At 43.0% G+C, this 12264-nt stretch overlaps 1 protein-coding gene across 41 annotated transcripts in view; it reads left to right on the plus strand.

The window, feature by feature from the left end:
* TCF7L2 (transcription factor 7 like 2) overlaps positions 1–12264 on the plus strand; it is a 774578-nt gene that overhangs the window by 202597 nt on the left and 559717 nt on the right. For all 41 annotated transcript variants that reach the window (XM_068255163.1, XM_068255162.1, XM_068255158.1 and 38 more), the window contains one exon: positions 7471–7572. In XM_068255163.1, coding sequence (XP_068111264.1) covers positions 7471–7572 — 102 coding nt within the window. The remainder of the gene's footprint in view (positions 1–7470; positions 7573–12264) is intronic.

Below are 12264 nucleotides of genomic sequence, written 5' to 3' on the forward strand. Positions count from 1 at the left end.
CTATCTCTTTCCACCTGCCACGGGATAAGTTTCCAGGAGGATGTGCAGCTTCCACGTTGGTGTGTTGTGGCGCTTTTGTTTGCAGTTGCCTGGCAGCAGCACAGAGGTACGTAGCTGGTGGCCCGGCTCCCTTCCTCCTCTCACATTCTATTATACAGGCATCAGGCGAGTTTCAGTGACCCAGTAAGAATTTGAGATTCCAGCAGTGCTGATTGAGGAGGTGGAAGATCGCCAGTGGACGCTTAACGTTCCTGCATCTCTTCCGTCCCATCCTGTCTCCCCGCCCACAGCGCAGGGCTTCCCAGACACTCTGCTCAGGATCATCCCTATTTGTAATCAGACTGTCTATGTGCAAATCACTTGAGGAATACACACGCTACTAGCCAGCCAATCCACTCTCGTGGTTGCTTTTTTTAAAATATGCAGCGCAAGTACTTTACACATCTTGTTTTGATTTGCAAATGATATTAAATGTACTGCAAAAAAAAAAAAAAAAAGGTATAATTCATTAAAAAAGGTTTCTAAAGAATTTTAGAGATTCTATAAATTGAGTCCGCCAGATGGTTTTAATCATGCCTTCCTGTTTGCACAGAGATTATTATTTTTATAATTTTTTAGTATTTATATAGCGCCAACATATTACGCAGCGCTGTACATAGTATATTGTCTTGTCACTTTAACTGTCCCTCAGAGGGGCTCACAATCTAATCCCTGCCAGAGTCATATGTCTGTATCGTGTAGTGTATGTATGTCTAGAGCTAATTTAGAGGGAAGCCAAACTTGCATGTATGTTTTTGGGATGTGGGAGGAAACCAGAGTGCCTGGCGAAAAACCCATACAGACATGGGGAGAACATACAAACTCCTTGCAGATAGTGCCCTGGCTGGGATTAGAAATGGGGACCCAGCGCTGCAAGGTGAGAGTGCTAACCACTACCCCACCTGCTGCCAGAGATTTTATTCTTAAAAACGCGATCGCTGCACAAATAGGTTTTGTGAGCTTTTAGCGTTTTCCTATACCTTCCATTGAGGCGGAATCGCCTCAAAAATGGCCCATGCATCGCTACTCTGAGCGGAAAGGAACCGCTCAGATACAATACAATACAATAACATTTGTAAAGCGCTTTTCTCCCATAGGACTCAAAGCGCATAGTTGTGTCTCAAATTAATACAGGCTTGCAGGCTGGGTTGTGTTATGCTGGGAATACACGTTTCGTTTTTTGCCTTCGTTTTAGCCTTCGATTCGTTCGGTAAACAAATCGAGTGTTGAAAACGTATGTGAAAATAGTCATAATCTCATTATAGTTTCGATTAATAGACTCCAAAAACGAACGACTAGTGATCGAACATGTTTGATATTATCTCTCTTTATCCATCTAATCGAACCATTGGTAGGCTTGATGGCTGTTCAGATCGATTATATATTCGTTTATGCCGTCCGTCCCTGTACTACGTTTCGTTTCTTTGCAGCCTTCGATCATTGGAAAAACGAAACCATCAGAATCGAAAAAAAAAACGAAACCGTGGGTGGTGATATTAACCGTACGATCGATTATTTCGGGATCGAAAAGGACAAAAGGCACAATCGAAACGAAGGTTTAAACGAAGGCAAAAACGAAACGTGTATTCCCAGAATTAGAGGAGATAGTCAGATGTTCATGAATGCCAGACTAAAGAGGTAGGTTTTCAGTTTAGACTTATGCTGGGAATACACGATGCGTTTTTGCGTTCGTTTGTGCCGTCGTTTTCGCTTTCGATCGATTCTACTCTCGATTCACTGCTCGATTCTCCTTTAGATTCCTTATCTTTTCTTATCAATTACATTCACTTGAATGAGGAGAATCGAAACGAAAGTAGAATCGGCCAGATCCAACAGGTTGGAATTTATCTATCGAACCCATCTATCTAAAGTAAAAACTTAACGTGTATTCCCAGCATTAAATGCTTCCAGGGATGGAGCTGTCCTGATTGGGTGTGGCAGGGAGTTCCAAAGTGTAGGGGCAGCATGACAAAAGGCTCTTTCTCCAAAGGTTTTGAGGTGGACTCTGGGGGTGACCATGGTGTTACGTCCTTTTGATCTAAGATTGTGGGGTGTGTGATGCAGTTGCAACAAGTCCTTCAGGTATCCAGGGCCCAGATTGTGCAAGGATTTGAATGTCAGTAAGCCAATCTTGAACAGAATTCTCCATTTTATCAGTAGCCAGTGGAGTGAGCTCAGGGTTGGTGTTATGTGGCAATGGCGGGGTTGGCTCGTTAACAGCCTTGCGGCGGCATTCTGTACTAATTGCAGGCGGCGTAAGTCTTTCTTATGCAGACCTGTGTAGAGGGCGTTGCAGTAGTCGTGCAGTAGTGAACTCTCTCATAGAGATTCATGGTGTAAGCACTTTCAGGACGATTTTGAAAAATCGCCAGCACTTTAAAAATGAGAAAACCGCCTCTAGTGTGAACGAGCCCTAAGAATACTAGTTGCCTGGTAGTCCTGCTGATCTTCTTGGCTTCAGTGGTATCTGAATCACACACCTGAAACAAGCATGCGGCTAATCCAGTTAGAAACATCTGATCTGCTTGTTCAGGGTCTATGGCTAAGAGTATTATGCTGGAAATACACAATGAGATTTTTCTGCAGATTTACTGTACGATCGATTTTCTGATCAATTTCCATTCACTTCTGTGAGAAATCGATCAGAAAAACGATCGAAAATCACATCAGACATGTCGGAAATTATGTATTGAACCATCTATCTGCCAAAAAATCTCCTGGTGTATTCCCAGCATTAGAGGCAGAGGATTAGCAGGACAGCCAGGCATCTGGTATTGTAATAGGTAATAAATATGGCTGCCTCCATATCCCTCTCATTTCAGGTGTGCTTTAATATGTTGGTGTTTTATAGCGAAAGCAATATAAATAATAATACATTTTCAGCCTAACATTTACAAAGTTCAACGCTACCCAGGGACAGTTGCTTTAATTTGCGGAGCTCCACATTGCCCTGAGCAAGAAAGACTGGGCCGCAGAGCTAACGATCTCCCTCCCGGGCCTAGCAGCTGGCGTTTGATTGGAGTGTCTCTGTCGCAAATCCCCCCTGTTTTATTAGGAAGGTTTCTTTCTGATCAGTGTGTTGAAATTCGCACCTCCAGCCCCGCCTGTCACTCATCATTTGTTTTTAAACAAGTTTTCTGCTGAGGAGCCCTGGGGCAATGAGGGGACCGAGTGTATGAATTTCATTTATCCCTCTCGTTATCAACAGCGTGACACCCCTTTCACTCAAACATCTGGTTCCATTATCTGGGGGGATGGATAGGCGGCGATGGGTGTGGGAGCCGTAGCTGAGAAAATGGGGTTTCAGGAACAATCGCAGCTGACATCGGATCCCTCCAGAAAGCTCTTTTTTTCCCTTTTTAGAAAAAGGTGTCTTATTTGCCTCACCCTAAATATCTGCATTCTTCAACGCAAAGCAGCCATGCGTCTGACTGCAAACACGAGCCTGGCTCCCTCTAATAACATGTTCAAACGCCACTAACTCAAAAAAGGAACCTGATTTTTATTTGGTGTTTGACACATTCCAGCCTCAGAGAACTCATTTAAAGGGGGGGACTTTGCTCCATCGGTAATAACCGATTTATCTTTGCACATTAAAGGGAAAAGGTCAGAGACAGAAAATACTGGTGCATTTTTCTCTAGGGTTGTGCAGTGTTAAAATAGAACCTATACTTTGGCCCTGAACTTTACAGAAGGTTAAGAACAAAATTAAAGGGCCACTATAATGGAAAAACTGTGAGGGCCTGTTCACACTGCACGCGTTTCCAGCCGCGTTTTGGAAACGCGTGCAGGTGGCCGATACGCACGACATCAGACATTGCATAGAGTGCAATGTCTGATGTTCACACTGCATGCGTTCCGGACCTGTGCGGTCCGGGAACGCATGCTGCACGTAGATTTTGCTAAAACGCGTGGCTGTCCCATTCACTTTTCAGTGATGGGATCAGCCACGCAACGCACACAAACGCGGATGGCCATGCGTTCGTACGCGTTGCGGTCCGCACGCGTTCCGCACGCATGGCCATCCGCATTTGTGATCTGAACAGGCCCTTAAACTTAAAATACATACACATAAAATCTACATTTCTCTAATAGTAAAATCAACTATGAATTACTTCTTTTCTATGTTGCTGTCACTTGCAGTAGGTTATAATAAGCTGACAGATCTGACAGATTTTGGACTAGTCTATCTTTTCATGGGGGATTTGCAGTATTTCCTTTATTCTTTACAAAACCATTCCCTGCTAAATATAGATGCAGGTACCAGCTTAGTTTGAGCACAGAGCTGACCCTTTGCATCTTCTCCCTGTGCTCCACAGTAGAGAGCAGAGGGTGAGGCTAAGAGAAACAAATAGACAGTAGGGATTCCTTGCATGGAATCCTTGCCAGAGCAGCTATTTTCCATAGTGTAGGGTTTCTGTGGCCTACTTCTTAGATTTGGCTTCTCCGGACATTCGCCCCTCCGTTCCTCGGCTGGAACCCTCTAAAAACATCTTCAACTTTATTGTTAAAGATTGCTCGCATCCGATCTTCCTGCCATGTATGAGAGTGGCCACAGTGCGCAGGCGAGAAGTAAGACCCGTCAGAGCTACTCATACACTGCTTTCTTCTCTGTGCTCCATGCTACTGTACAGGCCCGAAGAAACTGGCGTCTGCGGGTAGCACGACCGCAGAGATGAAGAGGGTCCCATCCAGCAGGGAAGGGGCTGAGGTGGATCGGGGAAGCTTCCAGAGCATCCAAAGGCCTCCCTCCTACTGACAAAAATATGTCACTTTTTTACCAGGTCATTTTTGAATGACAAAACATTTTTGAAGGGCGTAATTAAAAAAATCTTATTTTCACATAGTGCCCAATCCAACAGAACTATCTGGAGTTCTCCTATAGCAGCATTACCTCAATAGATTCTGCATTGCAGGGATATAAGCAGCGGGCACGTCCCATGTGAGACACAGCCAAGAGCATCACATAGAGCGCAGTCCATGACTTCGACCCGCATAGAGAGCTCAGAGCTCCGCTGTGGCATCTGGATTCAGTTAGCTCTCACGGCAGTTGAGCTGAGTCTCATATCCGCCAGGCCGTAACGTTATACAGGCCGCCATCCTGCTCCGTCTTAATGTAATTGAAAATTATGCATGTTGCAGACTAGCAGCGCTGAAATGTAGACTCGTAAAGAGCTGCGGTTCAGGTAGCCTGTGGAGATTGGATTTGGCAGACAATGAAGCTTTTATGTAGAGCAAGAATTATAAACTACTGCCTGTATATTCTGTCCGGGGGCAGCCTCATTCCTGGCCCCGCCGAGGGCTCCCGCGCACCTCCACCGCCTAAGTGACCTGCATCGCCGGGCCGGAGATTAGAATCGCAGCCACCGCAGGACACCTCTCCATGGTCTGTGCACATTTCTCAGTCAGTTTGCTTCCCATCAGCTAATTCCTAAATAAATCTGCTGGATGTTTTCAGGCTGGATAAACACCAACTTACAAACATATTCCTCTTCAGGTGACACTGAAAAGATTTCTGCACATTTGTCACTATGACATTACAGCAAACATCGCCTGCCAGCAGCAAAAATGTCACCATGTGATAAATGTCAGAATGTAAATCAGGGAGAGGAAAGATTTTACAATGGGCAAACAGTGACTAAATCATTTATACATAATTATTGTAAAAGTTAAGCACTTTTTTAATTACATTATTTTAACTGGAGATCCACTTTAAGTTCTGTAAAGCCTATGAGCAGATAGTGCACATCAATTTTACAGAGTGTTAAGCAAATTACCTAATAGGTAACGTAACTTTGCTTGTATAGCGGGCTTTACCCTATTTGCACTGAAGTGCTTTTGAAGTGGCTGTGTTTAACGATACACTGAAATCATTGGAGTGTTCGTGTCTCAAGACTAATCTGGTTGGTTTAAGGATTTGATTGATTTGTAATATCATTGTGGTTTTAACACAAATCGGCGCTCTTTTCCACTATGAATCCTGATCGTGTTTCAAAACAATCATACAGTAGTACAGAGGCGCCAGTAGTCTAAAAATAGATACAAAACTTAAAAAAATAGGGGGTAAGTGGTGGGCTTACCTACCCAATGTAGACACAAGATGCTGTTGATTTTTTTTCAACAAAAAATGTTTATTTACATACTCCAAACAAGTGCAACGCGTTTCACGGGTATTACCCACTTCATCAGGCTATAATCAGGATTAAGACAACTCGTGTGTTCTGGTCATTAGCTTAGCGCCTCTGTTTCAAAACAATTTCCACTAATGCGATTGAGCTACTTCGGTATACTCAGTCACGTCCAAAATGAGGCTCGACAACGTTTGTGCTCGGCCCAAAATCACAATGCAATCGGATCGCACACTAATGGAAATGGCCGTTGCCATTTCCATTCGTTTTACTGTACCTTCCTTTTTGCGATCCGTTGGCAATCGGAATCAGAATGCAAAACACAGGGCAGGGGAAAAGGGCCCTGATTCAGTTCCAGACTTCATTGCTCTTTTCTGGCCAATGAAAGGCAAGATGAGTTTAATGTCTCAGAATGAGTGCATTTAAAAATAAGTTAGATAAGTTCAGTAATGGTTCCCTCGGCCCTATTCACACTTGGCAATCACAATCGCCTAGCGATTCCAATTTTGCATTGCGGTGTAACATGGGGTGCATAATAGTACAAAGAATGGTATACACAAAATATAGACACTGGCACATATTACAGAATTGGTAAACATAGTAATTACAGTGACAAATGTAACATGATGAGCACATGTATAGAAAATTCCAAGACACAAAAGGTTACAGGGAACCTGAGGTGAGAGAGATATGGAGGCTGACATGTTTATTTCCTTTAAAACAATGCACATTGCCTGGCTGTCCTGCTGGTGCCCTGCCTATAGTACTTTAAGCCATAGACCCTGAAAATGCATGCAGATCAGATGTCTATGACACATAGGTCTCACACCTCAGGTTCTTTTTTAAGAGAGCCCTGCCCTTGTAAGCTTACGGTCTAAAGGAATAGGGAGGAAACAAGAGGTGGGGTTAGTATACAATATGTATAGCTAAAGGCAGTATGTTTTTAAAGTTATATTTAGTAAGAAGTACAACTTGGCCAGAGGTTGAAGGGGGAGTGGCCTAAGTTAGAGTTTAAGCCTGACAGAAAAAGTGAGTTTTGAGGGAGGGCTATATACAAACTCCATGCAGATAGTCTCCTGGCTTGGATGCTCCTGGGATGCTATATAACTATACAGCAATCTAATAGAATATTTACAATATCTCATCTTTTTCTCTCTCTTTTATCGCAGTAGTACGCTCAGTGTTTGGTTGCATGTATTTCCTGTTGTCCCCAGTCATTCACTATATACAACTGTACTTTGCAATATGTGTACACTCCATTTCTAGACAAATAACTCTGTCCTCTGTTTTGCCTCCCCTCCAGTATCTGCAGATGAAATGGCCCCTTTTGGACGTCCAGGCAGGGGGTTTACAGAGCAGGCAAGCAATGAAAGACGCCAGGTCTCCGTCTCCAGGTCACATCGTTGTAAGTACCACCATGAAACGCATTCCAATTTTGCATGTCATCCTACAGGCAGGACTTTGCAGGTTGACGTAGTTGCCTGACTTGACGGATATTGTCTCTAACGCATGTCGGCACACTGTATCAGAGATCATGTACACTGCTGTGCTTCCATGCACTGCACAAGAAATGGCAATAAATTTGTAAATGAAGTTTGATGCCTTAAAGAAATGGCCGCTGCTGAAGAACTGGTTGGGCAACATCCATATCCATAACTCAAGTTCTAAGTAACTGACATTATTGACATTCTAGTTCTTACTGTTGTCCTAATCCGCTTAACCACTATCCCATAAGCCATCATGTAAAACTAACCCATAACTAAACCATTAGCCAATAACACTAACCCCAACACTAGCAATGAACTTAAAGAGCCACTGTAGTGACAAACATTAGAATGTAGTAATTTATACAGGATACCCACTTTATTCCCAAATTATTCAGGGTACCCACATTTACATGAATTGTACTGGCTTCAGCATCAAAATCACTTCCTATAGCTGTATATTGCTGTAAATTGGCATGTGGGCCTCTCAGTGATGTCACAGCCTAGGCTTTTTAACTATTTTGAATTCTACCTCAGAGCCTTCTGTGAGATCAGGTATTATTGTACTGGCTTTGGAACACTGAGTAATATACAAATATTCTGCAGTGATGCACCTGACAGCACTAAAGATGTCACCACCTGTGATCAACTTCACAATCTAAATCCAGGTGAGAAAAGATTTTACAATGGGCAAACACTGACTAAATATATATTTATTAATGAATAGCGTGAAAAATTAGCTTTTTATTCACTACGTTATTATCACTACAGTTTCTCTTTAAAGCGAACTGCAGATATTGAATGGTTATCATCTATTCTGATTTCAGAAGTTGGATTGGGCAACAATCGAATCCTTGCATTTGTGCCCAATGGGTTTGATAGCTTGAAATTGTCTTTATAATTACCACTGCATTTAACTCAAGACAAGGCTGCACTGGGAGGTTTGGTTCACCCCCAGCCCTTTCCATGCGAAATAACACATTCCCTTAGCCAGTTGGAGCATGTATGCCTTTACAACAAGTATTTTTAAGACTGAAAGATGGTAGTCTTTGCACATCAAATGTGGTAAACCTCCCTCTAACCATGCCCAACTAACTGCATTATTAACCATCACTGCTCACACACCTTGCATAGAGATAATGTTTAAATGAGAGCTCAAATTCTCTCATTCTCATACTCCTTTTCTGCCAACATTTGTAAGCACCCACAATAAAGTTCGATGCACAATGTTGAAATTGCTTTCTAGTGTTCATATGTGGGTATCTTTAGAAGTACTTCCTCCAGTACTGGCACCGCGAGATCTATATTATCCTTAGGGATCACGCACTATGCTGGTTAGTTGGTATAATCTGCTTTGGATTCCTTTGTTGAGAAATTGTAGGAACCAATGAAAGGGCTCCTTCAGAAGCATCCCACAATGCAATACAGGTGCCTGTAGGAAAGGGGTGCACATAGTGCGTTAGTAGTTTACGAGCTAAGTTAAATTCTATGGTGACCACTGGCCAAGTTTGTAATGCCCTTCTGTGGGCCAAAGAGAACTTTTTAAATTTCAGTAGTATGTTGAGTTCTGGTACCCCATATCCTAGATTTTCAGCACACAGTATGACCCAAGGCAGGAGGCTTTGGCTGGTCTTAGAGGATACTTAAACTGGTCTTAGTCAATCCATTATAGTAAGTTTTGAGATGAAAAAAGGATAAATCATATGGTCCATTCATGTGATGGATGGCGGACAGTGACGGATGATCAGGAACTCCATTCTCCGTTCCATATTGCTTGATTACTTCTGGAAGTGATGAAAGTCTATACATGTAGTTGTCACAGTAGGTGACCTATAGTTATGTAACTTTTTATGACATGCTATGTTTCCTTTACCTATATACTGTATATTTTTCACACCTTAGGGTTGCTGTAAGGTCTTGTCCTAGGCTAAACGTTAGTTATCCTTTTCTACATGATGAAGCTGCTTGCAGCGTCCTATGCTGAATAAATTCAATCCCACTGCACTAACGAGCCCAGATCACCCCGGCTGTACGGCTCAGCGCCCCACTGAAAATAGACATATTGTACTGTCATTCTTGGGTCTTTTTTCCCTGGATTTTTTCCTTGAATATTCTGCGTATTTTAAATGAACCAGATTTCCACCCAGGTATCAAAGTGCCTCTGTAGCTACCTGCGACCCCTCTCTGAAGCCGTTTCATGCGGCCGGATGCGTTTTAATTAGCGTCCTCCTCAGGCCTCACACTCTCTTTGATTCCAGCGTAATCATCTGAAATCTCAGAGTGTTTGCTGTAGCTAATCATTAATCGCCGGACAGGTGTGTCACGGAACGGCTGAGAGGTAGGCCGAGCCCTGACGTTTAATGAACATTTAATTGAACAGGCCGTGATAACTGGACTGCTTCCTCTTATTCAGCAGATTTTTTTGTGTCAGGCTAACTTGCGCTTGAATAAGGTTGAGTTCAGGTTGGGGTCTATACATTTATGCTCTGCTGCACAGATTTTTGCTTTTTTTTTTTTTTTTTTTTCAGCTTGTCACCTCATAAAGAGTAAAGCCTCTTGTGCTCAAATAAAATTGTTGGAAACGAACAGTGAATGACTGATGATCGTTCAAATGTCAGTGTTCTCCCCAGGCTCTTTTAGCCGGGTGCTCCACCTGGCTAGTTTTAGTCAACACCCGGCTGTCATCGGCTCTCCTCCTCCTATGTTGTAAGCAAAATTGCGCGCAGAAGCACCGGCCCTGCATTCTCTCATCTTGCCCCACCCGGCTACTTTTTCATGCCACCCGCCTAGTATTTCATGCCACCCGGCTGGAAAAAAATTTCTAGGGAGAACACTGAAATGTTATTACAAAATTATCACTGACTGACCTGGCCAAACCATGCTTATCGGTCTAATAGACCGGTCTATCCTGACGGATGAGATCAGGCAATAATCCATGGTAATCGGCAGAAATCACTGGTATTAGACGATGATAAACGATCATTCCATTCAAAACCTTCATTCTAGGTACTTACGGAACCTAATTTTTGAATGTTTGCTAGCAATTCATCGTTAGACCAGCGTTATGCCGCCAGTGACCTCAAATGTGTCATATCGTCATCAGATGTGAATCGTTCTGGGATCATTCATTTTCGAGGGGCAGTTACCGAGCGTGTGTACATAGCTTAAAGAAAACCTGAACTGATAATTAAAAGACAAAATAAATATACACAAGTCATACTTACCTCCTGTGTAGTCTACTCCTCAATCTATTTTTCTCCTCCTGCACCCTCTTTGTCCACTGTGATCAATGGAATTCTCCGGCCTCCATTTTGAAAATGGCTATTACCCCATAACAGCTTCCTGGTTAGCACACTGTTAAACTGTAATATCACCCACTTGAGCCATAGAGAAACATGGACACATCAGTTCTCCTCTCAGCTGACAGCAACTGATATATTTCAGTTCTGACAAAATATTGTCAGAACTGGAAGGGATCACAGTAAGAAGAAAATGGTGAGCTTCTGAGAGGAACTGATGGCAATGTAACTATGTAATGTTCATTTGAAGTTACTTCATGTGTTTATTTTAAATAATTTTGCTCAGTACAGGTTCTCTTTAAGTGTGTACATGCAGGACTACCTCTGTGTTTGTAGGATGACCATAAACGGAGGCCCTTTTTACATTTACGGCGGGGAGCCATGTTGCGGCCCTCTCCCCCACTGCAGCACTTTGGGAAGGGTAACGCATAAGCTGCAGTGCATTACAATCCATACATGTAATCGGGGGGGTCATGACAGTGCATAAAAAGATTCAATAGTGCTACGTTCACAGTGGAGTGTTGCAGCATGACGGACGCATTGTAACACAGCTCTCTGCACTGCAATGCATTACCTATATGCGACGTTCACAGTGCAGCTGGTCTGTTGTTTTTCAACAGCGTTCAGCATCCCAATGCACTGCGTTACCGCAAAGCATACGCATTACCAGTGACAGCGAATCTGACATAACATGCAGCACAACTTTACTGTTTCATTGCATTTCTGCTGTTACAGGGAATGCATCACAATGTCCACTGTGTGAACCCTACCTAAGAGCTTGCTTGTTGTTTTCATACTTTGCTGTTTGTAAGCTTTAGAGTCCATGCTTGAAACCTCTGACCTTTGTGTCTGGTCACAGGAAGTGTGTCCTTGTGTGTGAACCCATCATTTTTATGTCATTTCCCACGAGAAATCTTTACCTTTTCTCAAACGGATTATCAGGGGGGGGGGGGGGGGGTCTGTGTGGCTGATATTGTGGTGAAACCCCTCCCACAGTGTGATGTCATGACCATGGTCCTGACAGTTTGCTGTCTGTGAATCTTGTTGCTTTTTCCTACTGTCAAGCAAGCAATATTTCCCTCTCTGCAGAGAACTCTCAGTAAACGAACATTCTGTACAGATCATCTGACAGGACTAAACCACCAGTGATACAATTCAGAATGTAAATCAGGGAGAGGGGAGATTTAACAACAGACAAACCCTGACTAAATAATCTATAAATGACGATTGTAAGCAATTTTATTGTAGTAAACTTGCCAGGACTGAAGTGGTTAAAATGGACCCTTTTTTCCTGTAGAAGTTCCGCATTGTGAT

Source organism: Hyperolius riggenbachi, chromosome 10 (genome assembly GCF_040937935.1).
Source record: "Hyperolius riggenbachi isolate aHypRig1 chromosome 10, aHypRig1.pri, whole genome shotgun sequence".
Classification (NCBI taxonomy): Eukaryota; Metazoa; Chordata; class Amphibia; order Anura; family Hyperoliidae; genus Hyperolius; species Hyperolius riggenbachi.